This window comes from Sodiomyces alkalinus (assembly GCF_003711515.1).
Source record: "Sodiomyces alkalinus F11 unplaced genomic scaffold SODALscaffold_2, whole genome shotgun sequence".
NCBI classification, from domain to species: domain Eukaryota; kingdom Fungi; phylum Ascomycota; class Sordariomycetes; order Glomerellales; family Plectosphaerellaceae; genus Sodiomyces; species Sodiomyces alkalinus.
In genome coordinates this window covers 2,249,201-2,268,415 of record NW_021167080.1, presented here as the reverse complement: position 1 = coordinate 2,268,415, position 19,215 = coordinate 2,249,201, and the positions used below count along the sequence as shown (strand labels likewise).

Below are 19,215 nucleotides of genomic sequence, written 5' to 3'. Positions count from 1 at the left end.
CCCCCCCCCCTTTGACGCCAGACACAATGCGACTAATAAAGTCTTGGATGTTTTCAGCGCAAAGAATCAGTCTCCTTCAAATCTACCATGCTCTCGTTGGACTTTGCCCACTTGATAACTTCCTTGTTTCCAGTTTCTGACCCCCAAGCCGTATCGTCCGTCAAATATACCTCATATTCCGGCTCCCGTATGAGCCTGTTCTTTCCTCCCTTCATCCAGGGGAATACTTCACCGTACTATCCTCCATGCAAACACCAGCCCCTAGTTCACTTCCACGCACTCAGCCCTGCCCACGGATCATTCGAAGGTCCTGGCTGCGAGCCTTGCGTATGCGAGCCTTGCGGGTACGACCCGTGGTACGAGCCATGTTGACCGACGGGCGTTTGCTGCGGCTGCTGGAAATTCTCCCCGTAGAAAGTCTGCTGCGGCCCAAGAGGGGGAGGACCTGGAGGGGGTGGCGGGGGCACGAAACCCGGAGGCACGAAGCTCTGAGATGAGCTGTGCGAGTGCCCTGCTTGGTGCTGCTGAGGCCCCGGGTAGCCTCCGTAGGGTTGCTGATGCGGCAGTGGCTGTGTCTGTCCAAAGGTTGTCTGGTTCGGCGGAGGTGAGGCCGGACCCCGCAGTACGGCGGGTCCGAAGGTCGACTGGTGAGGCGGCGGGGACGTCGGGCCCGGCGTGCGGCCGTACTGGCTTGGGTTATATGTCGGCTGGCCGTACGTGCTGCTGGTGGATTGCGACGCGAAGGACTGCGAGTTGGGAGGAGGGGCGAAGCTGGGGTACTGTTGCATGCCGGGGATCTGTGTGGCGGGAGGGGACTGTGGGACCTGGTATTGTCCTTGGAAATTGGTATGGGGATATCGAGGTATCGAGCCGGAAGACGTGTTCGAGCCTAGGTTGAGAGGAGCAGGCGTTGGGCGACCCGAGGAGTTCTTGCCGGGCTGCGGGGTGGAGCTCTTGGGCTCCATGGACATGCGGTCCATGAGCTCCCTGAGGCGTTCCCGTTCTACCTCGGCCTGCGCATCCTTCCGAGACGCCCTGTCCTTTTCGATCTGGTCGAGGAGCTGTGCACCCTCGGATCGTCGGTTGTTCACGAATGCCATGACGTTCTTCTCCAAGCTCTCGACCGTCTCCCTCATTTCCTCGTACCACCGTTTCGCACTCTGCAAGCCGGCTATGAGATCGAGGAACTCCTGGTACGCCCGCTTGTATCGGTTGATGGCCGAGGCTCGCTGCCGCTGAACGGCCTCGTACTTGCTCTGCTCTGCCCGGACGCGTTTATCCTGTAGAAGAGTGTTGAAGGCCGAGTTGAGTTCTTTCATAAACGACGACTGCTTCTGACTGGCTTGGAGGAGCCTGTTCTGCAGAGGACGGAACTTCTCGAGCTCGGACTGGAACAGCTGCTGCTCGTAGTTGGAGATGTTCTTCTTGTTCAGGATGAGGATCTCTGAGATGTCATCATTGTGAACCTAGAGACGTTAGCCGACAGCTGCTCGACAAGAGACGGGCCATCACAGGGTACCAACGGCATACCTTCTCTTTAAGATCCTTCAGGGTCTGGTTGCGCTCTCTCTTGACGAGGTGCAACTTCTTCATAATGTCCTCGACGTGCCTGATCTGGTCCAATACGCTCGGGCCGACCTCCTCGAAATCGGCATCCAGGAGATTGGGCTCGTTGGACATGGGACTGGTCGCGCTGCTAGACTTGACGCGTGCCTTGTTCACGGCCCGCTGAAATAGAGCGTCGACCTCGCCATTCGCCGCAGCCGTGCGCATCTCGTCGAATTCGCCCTCGTTTTGCCTGAGCTTCGCCAGAAGCTGTGCGTCACTCCGGGATGCCTCTTCCAAAGCCTCGCGGTAGTTCCGAATGTCGCCCCTCAGGGTCGTGGTCAAACGCGAACTCGGCTGCTGCGACCACTCGCTCTCGTATTTCGATCTCATCTTCTCGCAGACGCTCTCCTCCATGTCCAGATGTTTCGTGCTCTTGTCCAGGAGGGACACGATCGTCTCCTTCTCCGACCTGAGGGTCTCGAAAATGGCTGCCGGGTTTTCCTGGTCGGCAACGTCGTCGCACCACGTCTTGAAGTCGTCGTCTGGTAGGATCTCCTGATCGAAGCCTCCTTTGAGAATCTGAAGTGCGCCGGGTAGCTTGAGGTAGTCGAAACTCGCAGCCAGCTCTCCGTTAGCCAAGTCCACCTTCTCGGTCTCGGCTCTGATCAGCTTGGCTTTCTCTTCGTCGTACAAACTCGCCATCTCGGTCACGGCAAAGGGAACTATCTTGGCGAACAGATCCGGGCCCGTAATGCGCTGGATATCCTGGCCGGCATAGAGTTCGCTGACGGGAATGGGCTTCGCAGCAGGGAGTTTACCCACAGGGGCCAGGCTCGCTTCTGCCGGCACACTCTGCTGGTAGATATAATCGTTGTCCCTGACCATCTCCCGAAGCTTGTCCTGTACTGTAGAAAGGTGTCGCTTGGTGGCCTCGGCTAGGATAGCACCGGTATCGGAAGATAGGTTGGACCCCGGCGGACACGAGGATGGGAAGCTGGTGGCAAGACGGCCGGCTTCTTTGGCCGACTTCTCGGCCGCTTCAAGTCGGGCTACCGCCGCGCCGTGCTGGTTACTTTCAATGTCGGCTAGGGCTTGGTAATACTGCGCCATGGAACTGAAAAAGCTTGCTTTGATCTGGGGGGGTTGGTCAGTTCGTTTTTGCGCGCCGAGTGGTAGTAGGGGAAGTATGAGAAAAGGACAAGGACAACGCAACAGTGGTCGAGTCGGCCAGGGGGGTCCACAGCTGTCGTACCTGTACCATGAGAAGCCAGACTCTCTCGAATATGGCTTTCGTTACGTTCTCCTGAATTCCTTCGACGGCCTGAGTATATAGGGTCGAAGCCTGGCTGGCGAGCTTGGCCAGTAGGCCCACCTTCTTATGGTCGGCGGCTTGTTTCTCGAGGAAGACCTCTTGCGCTTGAGCTAGGTTTATGCTGATGAGATTCTTGACCGTATCTCGGCTCAGGTCGGCGGAAGGGGCGTGGAGAAAATTCTCGTTGATGTAGGTGAACATGCCGGCAGAAGCCTGGAAATTGTGGTATGCGGTCTTGAGCCCCGATTCTTCGGATCTAGACTGGTGGGCGGCGTAGCATGACAGGACGGCGGCAATGTTGAAGATGATGGATGCTTTCTCGAAGGCGAGAGAGTATTGCGATGTAGCTTTATGTGTAAATGCGTCGAACCTGCAAACGCCCATCCCAACATTAGCCTTCGAATGGAAAGAGCAAAGATGCCTAGGAAGACGGGGCAGACCATGTGAACGAGATCTTGATGTGGTGCTCATCGACGGGGAAGCGCAAGTCGAGGAGCTCAAGCTGGCCGTAGTATCGGTAGAGCATGTCGCGACCAGAAGTGCTATCCTTACCCGCACCTCGGACATCCTGTCTGAGACGGTTGAGAGTGGCGCACTCCTCTGTATAGCGTTCGGGGTCGTCTCCGTAAGTGTTCCTGATGTAGTTCTTCAACGGTGTGACCCAGTCGATCTCGTTGGTAGCCTTAAGCGGCACCGAGATCATCGGAGACTGCGTCATGATCTGGGACAGCTACCCGTTGGGCTTTTTGCCTACAGCCCTCTCCGATTGCGTCGTCGTTCTATCTGGTCCCGCCTGTCTGTTTGTCTGTCTGTCTGTCTGTCTGTCGGTCGGTCGGTGGCTGGGTTGGGCGCGCCTCGCGAGCGTTCGGATCCGGTCGGGGAAAAGCGGAAAAGGCCGTCGTCTTCAAGAAACGAAGCAGGAGGAACAGTACGGGAAGGAACCCGAATGTGTACGCCGCCGAGGATTGGAGATACGGGGTGTAGAAAGCAAGAAAAAAAAAGAAGAAAAAGAAAAAAAAAAAAAGAAAAAGACAAACGGCGGCACAGATGCCGGAAGTGGTGGGATGGTTGACGCGGGGTTGTGAGGGTCGAAAGCGATCACGGTGGGGGCGGGATCGGGCAGCTTAGGTGCTTGGGTGCTTAGGTAGGTTCCTTACGTGCTGCGATCCATGCAGCGAAGGGGATTCTTCTGGCAGAATTCTGTGCTGCTGCGGCCTGTTGTGGCGGCCCAGTCTGCTCCTGGGAGCTGATGGTTTGCGTGCGTGCAATGGCGGTAAGAAACTCGCTACTTAAGGTATGATGGGTGGAAAAGTAAGGTAGAGGAGGGGATGGAAGACACCCGAGTTGTACGGAGTGAGTACTTTGCACGTACGATCTGTCTGGGCAGGGGAGAAGAACTGCAGAGTGATATGAGTGGATGAGGGAAGCTGGGTCGGGTCAGCTTAGAGGTGGGATGTCCCGTAGTGGGCAGGGTACGTATCTTGAGCACTTGTGCAACCTGGAACCTGGCACTCCGTCCACTTACTGCGTACTGCGTACTGCGTACTGGCCATGGCACCTGATCCAGGGAAATGTAGCTGCCTGGCGCCAGTGAGGTCATAGTACCGAGATTTGACACGGAATCCTTAGATACTCAGTAAGGTATCCGTATATCGGTGATGTTCAACCCACCATTTGTTGCTACGTAGACTACTTGTACAGTACTTACCAACAGAGTACCGATAGAAGTCCCGTATGTCGGGAGAGTAAGGTAGGTATTAATCGGACCACAACACCCACCCATCCACCGACGGTAGAACTGCCCAGTACTTGTGTGTAGCGGGACGACGTCCAAACAAGGGCCGGTGTTTACCTTAGATAGTCCGCAAAAGAAAATAAAATAAAAAATCGAGAGGCAAGGGAGAAAGTAAGATGGAGAGGGATAAAAGAGTTGATATTGGTGGTGGGGTAGGGATGTCATCGGCGCTTAATCCTCCCGTACCAAAGAGCACGACCAAGTTAAGGAGCTCAGCCAGTGCCCAAGCCCAGCTCGAGGATCACGGGAGACGGACGACAGATTGTTTAGAAGGGATGCGTGGATGGGATGTAATGAAATGATATGGCGTATCCGTACTCCGTAAGGTAGGTAAGGTACTTAAGCTATATAAAGGTACCTACCTTAGTGTTAGGCATTCTGGACATACTACCGAGTACGTTCGTTGTAAGTGTGTAGGTCGTACTCAGTGATACGAATACCTACGGTACCGTACCTTACCTTAATGTAGGCTTGGGCCCAGACCGAGCTGTGATCCAGCTACGAAGTACGGAGTACACCGTGAGAGCGGCGGCTACCTTACCTTATGGGAGGAACAGATATACCACGGGATTCTCAATTCCCTGAAGTTTATGGGTTCTACGGATATGAGTGCTATTATAACAGAGAGTAATGGGTAGATTAGCGCTGCGCCGAAATCAGCAAGAAATTGAAATGTAGCCGCCGACTAAACGACAGCAGAAGCCCTCCTATCCACTCGACTTGTCAAGTCCTTTGGTCGGGCAGCTATCACGGGACCCCATGATACTTAACTCCCTACCTAAGGTATGTAGCATCCGTCCACTAGCCGCATCCCCGGTTGCATCGGGTCAAATCTTCTTCCCTTACGACAGCTTCGCATCCGATGTGCCCATCCGATTACTACTCCACAAGCAATCACATAGAGATGACTGCAGAGTCAGAATTCGATGGCACCCGTACCGCAGGCACGAACCTTGCGCCGGCGACAGCATTGGTCCTAGTCTCTTCACACGCATGCAGGTGACGAGCCTGGTAGCGGCTCTCTCTCGCCCCTTCGACCCGTCTCCTCGCCCCTATTGGCGCAGCCATTTGACCCTAGATGATTCCTTTCACAATTTTTCTGATGGCGTCTAAGGGGGGGGGGGGGGAATTGGTCGTTTCTCTTCGGATTGACTGACCGCTGGGATGACGATGGGTAGCGAAGTGCCGAGAGAATAAGTACGGTACAATAATCGGGAGGCTTGAAAAGTTCTGTAGTTCTTATTGCCTATAGCGAGACCAGGCCGATGGACGGGCGAGCAACTCAAACTACGTTGATGCCACTATTCGTTCGTTACGCATGTTGCTCCCGCTCGATCTCTTTGTCTCATCCGTCTCTGTGGAACATCTGTGACCCGTTCTGCGACCTGCCCAGCTGAGCGGGCCGGCACTTGCTCAGCCTTTTAACAAGAAATTAGATACGGCACGCAATTCCATGCAGGCGAGCTTATTACATTGTCGTCGCCTGGGTTGCGACCCCAAGAATCCTGGGCGCAAGCTACGATGCGTAATCTGGACAACTCGAACATCGTATTATTGAGCTCAGAGATCACTATCACGACACTCGCGACGAGCTGATATTCCGCGACCAATGTCCCTTCCGCCAGTCTGCCGTATTCTCTTATTCAATGATATTATTTGCGCTTTCTTCAATTTCAAGGTGTGAGAGGTGGCTGGCTCCCACGGGGGCTCTCGCGGCTTATGCCTCCGACGACCCCCTATTCTATTCTATGGGCTGTATGCCACTGGATCTGATTTTAGTATACACGACTGCGAGCTGGACAAGATTTTACCTAGACACCATCAAGCGGTGGAGATGGGTTTAAGACGCAGCCCCGTCCGTGTTCCGCTGACGCCGATCTACCATGACAATAATATGCGGTCGCCCCTCATAGTAGTACAAGCATCACTCGCTTCCTTGCCGTCCGATCGAGGACGATTATGTCTCGTCTGCTCCGGGTGGAAAAGATGAGATGACCATATAGTACAGCGGGAAGGGATGCGGCAGGCCCTGCCCCAGTCCCCTTATCACCCGTTTCTTTTCTTCTCTCTTATTTTTGCCCCCTTCTATTTTGGGGGTTCATCATTCCTTCCTCGAGCCATCTTCTTCCTTCTTGTCCGTCGTCGATTTATCCGATGATGCTCTGTCGCCGCTGCTCGTCTTGCTCGAGTCGTCGCTCTCGGTGGGTTTCTCATGGGCCGGATGGTTCGTCAGGCTGTGCCAAATCGACTTGAGGAACCCCTCGTTCTTATGAGAGTCGGGACCGTCGGCCGGCTTGTCGGACCTGCAACGAGAAGAAGTCAGTCAGACCTCGTTGCGATCCTTCAACCGGAATGCTCCTGGGTACACTAGAACTTCCTTACCCTCCCTTGGAGACGTTCATGATCCTCTTGGCCGTCTTGTCTCCCATCTCGTTCGCAAGCATCTCAACGAGGGTGCGTTGGTTCGCGCTCAGGTATTTCGGCATGTTCACCCGGAACTCGACCTTCAAGTCGCCCGAACCCCGACGGCCGCTCAGCTTCTTCATCCCCATGCCAGAGAGCGTAATCCGGTCTCCCGTGTTGGTGCCCGTCGGGATCTTGACGTTGACCTGTCCATCCAAGGTCGGTACGGCAGCCTCGCCGCCCAGTATGGCCGTCGTGATGGGGATGTTCGCCGTGTATAGGATATCGGAACCCGCCCTCTTGAACTTGGAGTCGGGCGCCACCCGGATGAAGACGTAAAGGTCGCCTTTATGTGCGCGCGCGTTGGGGTCGGCCGTCTTGCCCGTCACCGGCGCATCGCCCGCACCGTCCACCCGCAACCGCATACCGTCCTCGATACCGGCCGGAATATCCACCGTGATCGTCTTGCGCTCCCTCACCACACCGTTCCCGCCGCACGGCCTACACTCCGAGCCCCTCGGCACAGTAGTTCCCGACCCGCCGCACGTGCCGCAAGTCGATGCCATCTGGAAGCCCCCGTTCATGAAGTGCACGCGCGTTCCCGTCCCGTCACACGACTTGCACTCCGTCCTCTTCGTCCCCTGCTTGAGCCCGCTGCCGGAACAGGTACCGCATGCCACCAGAGGCGTGATGGTGAGGGTCTTCGCCGTACCCTTGGCCGCTTCCATGAACGATATGCTCGCCTGCACCTCGATGTTGTCGCCGACGAGGACCTCTTCTTGGAATGGGTTCCGAGCCCCGCGTCGTCCGAATGGTGATCCCTGAGCTCCCGCGAATGCAGAGAAGATGTCCTCGAAGTTGAACCCGCCGCCGAAGCCGCCCTGGAAACCACCATGCCCACCGAAGCCGGAGAACGGGTGTCCTGCTCCACCGAACGGATCGGCGCGTGGCTGACCATTGGGATCAAACCCGGCAGCACCGAACTGGTCATACTGTTCCTTCTTCTTCGGGTCGGAGAGGATCTCATATGCGGATTGGATTTCGGCGAACTTTTCCTTGGAAGAGGGGTCCTTGTTCGTATCCGGGTGGTATTTTTTCGCTAGTCCATAGTACGCCTTTTTGATGTCCGAGGGTGACGCCGACTTATCAACACCCAGGGCTTTGTACGGGTCCTTCTGCGCTAGAGAGGTTGGGCTTGCATGGAATGTCTGGCCAGCAAGACAAGGAAATCAGAAGGTAGTTCTTACGGACGTCAATGGACGGGGATGAGAACTTACACGCTTCGGAGACGAGACGGCGCTTGTTATCCGCGATGGCGAGCGGCTACAATGCCTCGGACCCAAGGACCCGGTATGTATTGATGCACGATTGCAAATCGAATCCCTCAGCTTGGATCGCCGGCATACACGGCTGGGGAGAAGCCAGCTGGGAGCCGCCACGGCCTTGGTTAAGACGTTCGAATTCATACTTGATGTAAGCAAAACATGGGAGGCGACAGTACGAAAACGGAGAAGAAAACTAAAGAGCTTCAGGGAACAGAGAAAGATACGTAGACGAGAAATATCACCAAAGTGCGCTGATAGAACCTCACGGAAATTCTTTGCGATTCGAGATGGACCATGATATCAATGCCAACTTTTTTTTAGCTGCTCCGGCCTTAAGCCGAAATTGGATACCTGAGGCACCTTCTAATTGGAACCGTCAAGTGGGGCTTTGAGAAGAAGGGTGCAATTCTGAGTGGTGGAGAACTCGCAACGCGGTATGACGCGGTAGACCGGGTGACCCACACAACGCGTTCTGAAGCTGGTGGGTATTTGGGTATTTGTACTTGGGGACTGCTAGAAGACTCACCGAATGTACCCTCGGATAGCCGGTCCCGTTACAGAGGCGGGGGATGGATCGCGGGAGGGAAACTTCACAAGCCCAAAAAAGCAGCACACAATGAAGATAGAAATTGGATATATTTTGAATGAAAAAGAGAAGAGAAGGACGTATCCAAAGCCCAAACCCAATCAATCGCCATGACATCCTACCAGATGTGTTGAGGTATGCATGTCCCGTTTGAATCCCATACCAGATTTATCCGACCAAAACGCCTGAAATGCAATCCTCCGCCTTCGATACCCAGACCTAGACCACCCGAGAAGCGCCATACACGGGCCAGGGGGTGTGTGTCTGTGTTCTTGTATAGGCTCTTTCTCCCGTTCTCTACCGTCGGTTCCCCTACCTCTCCAGATCGAACGGAGGCGGTGGGCGCCTCATTCTGTCCGCCTTCGATATGCTACGACATCTGACCTTGTGGATGAAGTCGACGATGACATCGTTCTCCTGGACCCCCACGCCGTTGAAATGCTTGCGCACTACCAACGCTAGCTTTTCTTTGCTTTGCCTCCTCTCTTCTCGTTTCCTAGCCATTGTGGGCGAGTACAGGCCGATGCTACCGGGCCGTGACAGGATCATCTGACGGTACGAATTCGAGAACGAGGCTGGCGTGTTGATGCGATGCTCTCGGCAGTAGGCATGCAGGGCGTCTCGGTCGAAGGAGTTCCAATCGATCTGTCCAAGAACCCGTGTGTCAGAAACCATACAATTGGCAAAGCATAAGATCAGATTACGGGGAAAGAGGACTGATAGCGTACCCCGGGGGCCTGTGGTTCTTCTTTTGTAGTGGTTTTGGTGTTGGCATTGGGAGTTTCCTTCGGTTGGGACGCTGCTGAGTGCCCTCCACGGCGGGCTTTACCGTTACCGGCGTGGTGATTGTTCCCGGACGAGTTCTTTTCTTTTGTATTCGTGGTTTCGGATTTCCCATCATCGTGGCCAACCTTGGAAGATTTGGGCGGCATTGTGAATTTCGCAGGGGCGAATGCCGAGCGGGAAGGGGGAATGCAACGATCCGAGAATGATTTTTTCTTTTGTTTGGTTGGGGGGGGGGGGAAGGGGAAGGGAGACACCCCGAAGTGCCGATGAGGCCGTCTATATGGAGGATTGGCTCGACACGAGGGAAACGACGATGCGCTCGAGCAAAAGAGGTGAAGCTGAGCGGGAGAGGGAATCCGGAATGTGAGGTGATCGTGGTCAAGATTGGTGCAATTGCCGGAATGGATATGGGTTTCTCTCTAAAAGGTAATTACAGAGGGTACCTGAAATGGTGTTTGCGACGTCACCTCCTAAAGCCATACATAAGGTAAGTGGCTTTCCCCACTCAGGGTCGAATCATCTAAACAATGCCCATACCCGTGCCACGCCCCACTCATTTTGGTTCGTTTGGCACTCACCAGCTATAAGCTTGGTGCTACAGTTATATCGCCAGGATAATTTTATAACTACTTTTTTAAAGCTATTTATAATAACCGTGTTTTTATCTATAATTATAGAAAAATAGCGATATAACTATCCTAGCGATATAACTATCCGGTACCAGCTTATAGCTAGTAAGTGCTAAACAAACCAAAATAAATGGGGTGTGGCACGGATGATTTCTCTATAATCATTATGGTACGTACTAGATGTTAATTATCAGCTGACTCTCGAAGCGCTGCACACTGCACACTGCACACTGCAGCTTGGGGTCTTTTGCGGGGTAGTGTTGGGTTGAGGTGCCCCGTCACGAAAGGGTCTGGATTACAAGCTCGTCTCAATGAAGGATAACCATGTATTCAGGCGATCTGCTTTTCATAAGAAGGAAGTGTGCTTTGGTGCCCACCATCAGAGAGCTTCAGTACTTCTAAACCGACGATCGATTTTGGTGGTTTTCGGTATATATATTCCGTAAACCATCGCGTCGTGTCGCGCTTTGGATTGAGGACGGTGTGAACAGTTAGTCATCTATACTTACTTACCTAAGGTAATTAGCAGCCAATCACATTGACCCTTCCCAGCGACGGCGCGTGCAATATATACAAAGCGAATGCTTCACCTGCCACTCTCCCACGACCAAAATTAATGATTGAATCCCAACACCAGCAGTTCATTACCCTACAAAGTACGGAGTACGGCCTCGCGATGGCCCTTCTTCTTCCGCCTTAGCTGTCTGCGCTCGGATACGAGAATCTTAGAAATCTCCTTGTCCACGCCGACAACTTTTGCTTATGATGATAATGCGCGATGGTGACCCGATATTAAATTGTTATATTCTATCACGTGAGCCACGGTATAGTGCTCTCCTATTAGTTGGAGGTGCCCTATTATCCTTGCTTAGAAGGTGGCAGATGTATTTAGGATACGTATACCCGCCCCCTTTTTCTTTCTCTTTTATATATAATATAATTATATATTTCCTGAATTAACGCTCCCTATAAGCACGCTCCTATTAATTTAATAGTTATAAGCTCGGGTAGTAGTAGTAACTAATAACTTCCTGCTAATCTATTATCTACGTTTATTTTTATATGCTTTTATAGTATTACGGAGCCCTCCTACACTCTCTCTCCTAATAATAAGCTCTTATTCGCTAAACCCTTACTCGATACTATATCGAATACGCTTAAGATCACGGCTAAAGCGCTCAGTATCCCGTGCCTTAAATCCATGCGGTAATAGGCCGATCAGATCTTCTATATCCAGTCGTATACGTAAGGGATAAAGGTCTAGGTATTACTCGATCCTAGCTAAAAGGATTAGCTAGATAACCGTCCTAAGTATATTATACCTAAATCCCTAGATTAACTACGCGAATAGTATTCCTAAGGCGAGGGCGATAATACTATTATACCCTTAACGCAGGAGCTTATACGCCTCGCCGAAATTAAGAATTAGTAGACTATAGCCTAGAATTAAAAGCTCGGTCGCCTTTTCAAGGCGCTTAATAAGGCTAATTAACTACTTAAAACTACCGTGGAGACCTCTGCTTATTAATAGGCTATCGAAAAGGCTATTAAAAAATATCCCGGCTATAAAGAGGAAAAATAAAATAGATACTTTACGTTACGCTATATAATGAAAGAACTTAAGAGTAGCTTTACTCTAAGTAGTATTTATACGAAGGAAGAGGTAAGACGAGTATACGAAAAGTATCTATAAGACGCTTATTAAGCTAATACTAAAATAGCTATATAGTATACGGAGTAGAATACCCTTATTAGACGCGTATATTAGTAAAAGGTAGCCGAGATTAAAGGACCTATTACTATTCGGAACTTCCGTATAGCAGTTAGATAGAAGTTTACGCCTATTTAGGCAGAAACTAAGCTTTAGGAGCTAGTAGTAAAAAAGGTCCACGGCGATAAGATTTCCGATCTTTTAATATACGGCCGCGAGTTTAACGCTATTATAAGCGCTTTAACCACGGATAGAACGCGCTATAGCGTTTACGTGACTTTAGGAGACCGCTTAGATAATAATAAGGGCGGAAAGAAGCCTAAGAAAAAGAGTATTAATTACCCTTATCGACGCGAATATACTTAGAAGCTAGAGTACTATAATAAGCTAGAGTACGCTTTAACCGGAAAATACGAGTAGAGATTTAATACCTACGTTAATAATAAGTTGTATAAGGAGATACGGAAGGAGATTAAGCTCCTAAAGTGGAAAAGCTTACGCAAAAAACTATCGAAAAAGGGATAGGAAAGCTCGGAGAGCGGTAGTAGTAAGGGTAAAGATAGGTATCCTAGGAAGGTTATTATAACTATCCTAGATGCCGCCTTTATCTATACTATAGAAGAGGTCCCTAGGATCTACGCCGCGCTCCGACTAAGCCCTTACCCGCTCTTGTAAAGCACTCTTCTTAATAATTACGGCGTAACTTACCTTATTAACTTAATCGACCTGCTTATTCTAGGTTCCTTTATTCCTATAAAAGGATCTATCGAATCCGGTATAACCGACTTTCCGATTATTAGTAAAGGTAAACGGCTTTTTAAGGGAATTCTTAATAGACCTTTAGGTACTCCGAAAGCTAACTTAGAGCTTAATAATATAGTTATCGTGGAGGGATTTTACACGAATATTATATTGGAAGCTCTATTATATAAGGTTAGGATCTAGTATTCGGGATATAACTACTTATTACGCTTTAGAACAGCGGAGAAGAGCGTAGTCTTATTAAAGCTGCTTCGACGCTTTAATATAACTATCCTTTAGTATAAGCTAATTTTATCTTCTTCTTCTTAGTTATTATTCTAACCGATACTATATAGTGTTATTCCGATTAGTTACGATTATTAATATATACTAGTTATAGTAGTTAATCGACTAATAAAAGCTTACCGATATTACCGACCTTCCCGCGACCCTCTGCGTCTATAAGTCGATGAAGAATAGTTATAGTATTTAAAAGCAGGCTATCTTAGACTAAGCGCTCTACGAGTATTAGTTCGTAACGCTAGGAACGTATTAATTAAGAGAACTAAGCGGATAGACTACGAGATATACTCTAGAACCTAGGCACGTTAAGTTATATCTCGATATGTATTAGAATACCGCTCCCTATAACCGTTTTAGCGTATTTATTAGGATCTTTAAGAGCTATCTAAGAGCTATAACGGTATACGATATCTTCTTATAATAAAGGATAAATATAGCGGCTAGATCTATATACTGCCTTTAGCTTCGAAAAATAGCGTTATAGTCTATAACGCGTTATAAGCCTTCGAACGATAGGCTAACCGGCAGTTTATATTATATATCTATAAGATACGTAGTGATAATAAGCCCTTAATTGTTAATCTAGTAGGGGATTTAATAACCTAGCTATAGACGAGTAGTTAAGGGATCGATATAGAAATTATACCGCCCTATACCTCTAAACCGAACGGAGGCAGCGAGAGAGCCGGTTAACTAATTATTATAAAGTCTAACGCTATACTTAACGGAGTAGGAATTCTACTAGATAAATAGCTAGAAAGCATTAGAATAGTAGCGTTATTATATAATAGAAGTCCCTTATAACGCCACGGATAGAAATCCTCAGTAGAAATCCTCGACTTATGGTTTAGAGATAATACGCCGATTTCGGTAAGAGAGTATATAGCCGACCTACGCCCTAATTAGAGTAGTATTTATATCTATAGCTACTACGCCTATTTAATAGTAAGGGATAAGGAGGCTAAGAGGAATAGAAAACTATATAAGGTTTAATTAAGGGGATATATTAGGTATCTTATAGGTTATATTACCTATAATATTTATCGAGTATAGATTCTATAGCTTTAAAAGGTTATTATAATGCGTAATATATAGTTTAACGAGCAGCTATTTTATAAACTATAGCTCGAAGAAGCAGAATGGATCCCGGAGCCTAAAGCGAGGAACTAGCTTATAACTTACGAAATATAAGAAGATAAAGATAACGACTTTATCTTATAGGCCTACCCTTTAAGTAGATTAATCAATAGCGTACCTTCTAAAGAATAAGTATAGTCTACGGGTTCGAACTCGGGGGTAGGAGTAGTAAAGGTATAAATAAACGCTTCTTCGCTACTACTAGATATAGACGTACTTAGTACACCCGAACTGCCCGTAACAGGACTTTAAACCCCACGCGTAATACCTAATCCTTAGAGCAGGAATCTTTAGGTTATAAGCGTAGAGCCGTAGTCTTCGGAGGAACTCTTAATTAATAATTCTTCTGACTAATAAGATAATGGAGCGGTTACCTAAGAAGATACTGTAACTGATACGCTAGGATTATATATACTAGAGCTTAATACGGATACTTCGACGATTTTAACTATAGAAAGGAGTACGTAGGCGATAGTATAGGGACTAGCTACCCCTAATCCGTACTATAGTATTAGCCGTACTATAGCGTCCGGATCTAAACTACTTATCCGACCGACTCCTAAGGTAACCGCCCACTAAAGGAAAAAGAGTACATTAGGAAAGGAAGTAACGCGCGTTAGTATAAGAATCACCGATCGCCGTGCTTAAGGAAAGATTATTCGGATTAATCCACCGATATATTAGACAGAGCTAGATATATCTTTAACTTATATCTTTTTCTTATCTAATTAATAAAAAGAGCGCTAGGATAGGCTAAAACGGCTTCTAACCTTTAATTTAATAATTCTTAGAGTAGCCGATACTAAAATAAATACCCGCTTAAATACTAAAAGAGAGGCTATAATGTTACCGAAGCCCTTAATCGATAGTAGGGTTTATCGTAACTACCTAAAGGCTATATTAAGGTATTAGCGGGAGCTTACTAACTACCTAATATATAAACGGTTTAAGGAAACCGCGTAGAAAGAGGTAAATAAGCTAATTAAGAAGCGTACATAGAGGGAAATTAAGCGCTTAGAGGCGAAGTTAAAGCCTTTTCTGTTAAAGTGGGTTTTTACCTATAAGTTTGACTAAGACGGATATCTTAAACGATATAAGGCACGCTTATATATTCAAGGGGATTTATAGGAGAGCTTAATAATAGAGGGAACCTATATAGTAATACTCGCTATATAATCTTTTTATATTATTATAGCCCTGGCTACTTAGTTTAATCTAGAGATTAAGTAACTTAATATTGTTAACGCCTTCGTTAACGCTTAGAGGAGTAAAATAGGAACGCCCGTTATATACGAACTTCCTGATAGATTTAAGTAGTCTAATAAGTGCTTAGAGCTCGATAAAACACTATATAGACTACGCGACTCGCCTAGACTATAGTTCTAGACCTTTATAGCCACCCTAATAGACTTAGAGATAAAGGCTAGTAAGGAAAAACTATGTCTATTCTATTCTAAGGCTTAAGACGTATTCGTTATCTTCTTTATAGACGATATTCTTGTATTATTTTATAAAGATACTGCTATAAACGGCCTTAGGATTATCGAAGGGATTGAAATAAGGTTCGAGGTATCGGAAAAAGGGGAAGCCGATTAGTTTTTAGGTATGAAGATTACTTAAGATCGCCCTAGATATAAGGTTTTCCTCTCCTATAACTTATATATCGAAAAGATCGTAGCTAGGTTTAAATTAGACGCTCTAAATACCTACCTAGTAATCCCTATTCCCGTTATGGAATACTAGAAAAGAGAAGATAAAGCCACCGCTTAAAAGATTAAATCTTATTAAGAAAAGATCGGATTAGTACTTTATATAGTAGTTATAATACGTCCTAATATAGTATTCGCCGCCTTTATCCTCTCCCGCTTTCTTAGAAACCCCTCTCCCGACCACTATAAGGCGGTAGACTAAGCTATCCGCTATTTATTTATAATAAGGGACCTCTCGATTTAGTACGGATTAAGTACTAGTTTATAGGCGATAGTTATCGTAAATAACGCCTTTTTTATAGACGATTTAGATATACGAAGATCTTTATAGGGTTACTTTATTAGCCTATTTAGTGGATTAGTTATATAGAAAGTAATAAGGTAAGTAACGGTAATAACGTCTATAACCGAAGTAGAGCTACTCGCTTTAGAGTAAGTGGCGAAGGAAATAATAGGTTTAAAGCGTCTTTTCGTTAAAATACGCTTTAATCCAGAATCTCTTTAGGATATCCACTACGATAACACGTAAACGATACGCCTAATAGTTGATAATAGCTTTAGGATTAAGACTAGGCTTTATTATATAGATATATAGCGTTTTTAGGTAAGGTAAGAGAACGTAAAAGGATTATTTAGAGTCGTATATCTTACTACGAATTTAATACTAGCGGACGGATTAATAAAAGTACTTCCACGATAAAAATTCGAGAACTTCCGAGTATATCTTAATATAATTAGTGCACGGAGGGGGTAGAAAGAAGCAGTTAAGTTTAAAAGTCCTGCGCCTTAGGCGTACCGTATACCGGCGGTATAATTAATTCAGTAAAAAAGGTATCTTATTATTATAATACTAAAACACTAGGCCAAAACCTAAAAGCAAAATATAAAATATAAAAAGGAGTATACTAGATAATTTACTAAGCTTTATTAGTGCTATCCTAAGCACCGTCCTGCGTAATATTTACGCCGTTTCCTTTAGCCGGAGGAGTAATAATAAAACCGTTTTCCCGTAAAATATCTATTATAACCCCTGTAAGCTAGGAGGTAGAGGTAGTGGTCGGCGTACTAGGACCCTGGTTAGAAGCTCCTTTAAGCTCCGCCTCTTTAAAGAACTTCTTATTTTCTTTATCCTTTATTAACTTAATTATAAACTTTACCGTTTATTTAAGCTTAGCGAAGAACTACGCGAGATTAGTTAGTTAGAGCTTTTATCCTTAGAAATAAAGCGATAAACGCACCTTCTAATTATTATCCTCTAAGTCTTTATCGATTTTTCGGATTATAATATAGTCGAATAGAATTTTAACTAATAAGATAAGGCCAGAAAAACTATAAGTATAGGTTAGCGGTCGTAAAGATTAATAGCGTATATATCTTCGAGCTAATACGAAATAAAGTATACGAGTACGATCGTAAAGCGCCTTAGATAGGGGGTAAGAACTTATAGAGGGTGGTATATATAGTTTTTATCCTTATACTTTTAGTACCTATTAGAGCGCTTAGGAACGGAAATATAGGAATTAAAGGAGTGCTATTTTCCAGAATAAATACCCTTTACGTATTCGAGACAGGGCGGTTTGAATAGGACTAGATTAAAATCGTCGTCGGTATCGTTATTATTATTATTACCACTACCCTTAGCAGTCTATTAGGAATCAGCTAAGGTCTAGAGTAATTAGATCCAGAATAAACGCGCTAAAATAACTTATAGCAGCACTCTTTTTACTAGCACCCTTATTCTTATTCTTCTTAACGCTATTAGACGAAGCCTTCTTCGCCGTAGCCGCACGAGTAACCGCCGAGAGAGTAGGAGGAGCCTAAATAACGCTACTACTTAGCACGCGCTACTAAAAATAAAGCTCCGATACTTATTATATCGCTATTATTATTATTTTTATTACTATTAATAGAAAAATTATAGAAAAATTAGTTTAAGATCGTTAAAATCCTCGAAAAAATAACGGCATAAGAGGTTCTAAGAGGGAGGATCCAAAAGCTCTAAAACGCCGGTATAACGCCTTTAATTTATCTACGAAAGGCCTTACTATTACCTATTTACTATTACTATTAATAGCACTTTTCCTTTATTATTTACTACTATTATTATATTCTTTACTATTTTATAGCTTTTATTCCTGCCTTTTAACTCGATATTAAGGGTATTATACGACCCTTTAAGGCTATTTTAAGGTTAAAAATAAGGCTAGGTTAAGGTTAGGCTAAGTAATCGTTCCGCTAATCACGGCGTAATAATTCGGGGGTATATTATATTCTATCACGTGAGCCACGGTATAGTGCTCTCCTATTAGTTAGAGGTGCCTTATTATCCACGCTTAGAAGGTGGTAGATATATTTAGGACACGTATACCCGCCCCCTTTTTCTTTCTCTTTTATATATAATATAATTATATATTTCCTGAATCAACGCTCCCTACAAGCACGCTCCCGTTAATTCAACATAAATAACAAAGCTAAAAAGAAGTTATCGTAGTGTTAATATCTGCTCTACCTTACCTATGGCGGTATCAAACGTGAACAACGCCGCTTCCAGCCTCTGCAAACGAAAAAAAGCTACCCTCGACTAAGAGCTGCAGCAATAGCCATAATAAAGTAGTTTAGGACTCGATGAAAAGGATCATCCGCATGATTACCAAACATTGTTGTTTCAGTTATGGCCATTACCTACCCGGTTAGGGGGGGGGTATAGGTCAGAGCTCGAACAGAGAATTTTACACTGACCAGAGCCAGGACAGAGATATCGCTGTCAACATAATGTTCTAAGACTTACGACATCTGACCAGTCTATCGAGCTCTGACCTATAACCAGCCAAACCCGGGTAGGTATATACGGAGTAAATGCATCCATCAATTTTGCAGAACTGATCATCTGGTCCTGGCAGCTATCGGCGTCTGGACGCCAGTCAGAAAATCTGGTAGTTCTAGTCAGGATGCTTCACCCTATTTTTCCGACCCCGAGAAAACCTTGACGCTGAGAGACAGATGGATACCTTACCTAACCATCGCACCCGAGTTCTCAGTCGACACAATGCATGGTGAGTTGTCCGAGACGTTGATGTCTAGGTTTACGGCCACTAGCCTGGAGTAATACCTACTTAGATATGTTTGCCAGAGGTCTTTGGGATAGACTGGACGCTGCGGTGGGCTGTCTGGCTCGAGTTTGCGGTTCCTCGAACCCCGTACTTGTAAGCAATCATCCCCTTGTGCGGGAT

General features: G+C 46.8%; 3 protein-coding genes across 3 annotated transcripts; all 3 read right to left on the bottom strand.

Annotated features, from left to right (window-relative positions):
• Nucleotides 1-266: 266 nt before the first annotated feature.
• On the bottom strand, nucleotides 267-3,578 carry SODALDRAFT_270962 (BRO1-like domain-containing protein; the record flags this gene model as incomplete). Its single annotated transcript, XM_028607744.1, has 4 exons — nucleotides 267-1,466; nucleotides 1,531-2,682; nucleotides 2,801-3,230; nucleotides 3,301-3,578. The coding sequence occupies 4 exons, from the start codon at nucleotides 3,576-3,578 to the stop codon at nucleotides 267-269; spliced, it is 3,060 nt and encodes a 1,019-aa protein (XP_028468317.1).
• Nucleotides 3,579-6,766: 3,188 nt separating this feature from the next.
• On the bottom strand, nucleotides 6,767-8,660 carry SODALDRAFT_97693 (hypothetical protein). Its single transcript, XM_028615834.1, has 2 exons — nucleotides 8,336-8,660; nucleotides 6,767-8,266 (listed from the first exon to the last, which is right to left on the bottom strand). Exons 1-2 carry the CDS (start codon nucleotides 8,522-8,524, stop codon nucleotides 7,034-7,036), a joined length of 1,422 nt encoding a protein of 473 aa, XP_028468316.1. The 5' UTR covers nucleotides 8,525-8,660; the 3' UTR covers nucleotides 6,767-7,033.
• Nucleotides 8,661-9,034: 374 nt separating this feature from the next.
• Nucleotides 9,035-10,003, bottom strand: SODALDRAFT_330231 (hypothetical protein). Its single transcript, XM_028611153.1, has 2 exons — nucleotides 9,698-10,003; nucleotides 9,035-9,614 (listed from the first exon to the last, which is right to left on the bottom strand). The coding sequence occupies exons 1-2, from the start codon at nucleotides 9,899-9,901 to the stop codon at nucleotides 9,282-9,284; spliced, it is 537 nt and encodes a 178-aa protein (XP_028468315.1). The 5' UTR covers nucleotides 9,902-10,003; the 3' UTR covers nucleotides 9,035-9,281.
• Nucleotides 10,004-19,215: the final 9,212 nt, after the last annotated feature.

Excerpts from the sequence above, each read along its gene's own strand:
- SODALDRAFT_330231 (XM_028611153.1), bottom strand. The coding sequence starts at position 9,901 with ATGCCGCCCAAATCTTCCAAGGTTGGCCACGATGATGGGAAATCCGAA. Across the intron at positions 9,615-9,697 it reads AAGAACCACAGGCCCCCGGG|ATCGATTGGAACTCCTTCGA; the intron begins GTACGCTATCAG and ends GTTCTTGGACAG.
- SODALDRAFT_97693 (XM_028615834.1), bottom strand. The coding sequence starts at position 8,524 with ATGAATTCGAACGTCTTAACCAAGGCCGTGGCGGCTCCCAGCTGGCTT. Across the intron at positions 8,267-8,335 it reads CCGTCTCGTCTCCGAAGCGT|ACATTCCATGCAAGCCCAAC; the intron begins GTAAGTTCTCAT and ends CTTGCTGGCCAG.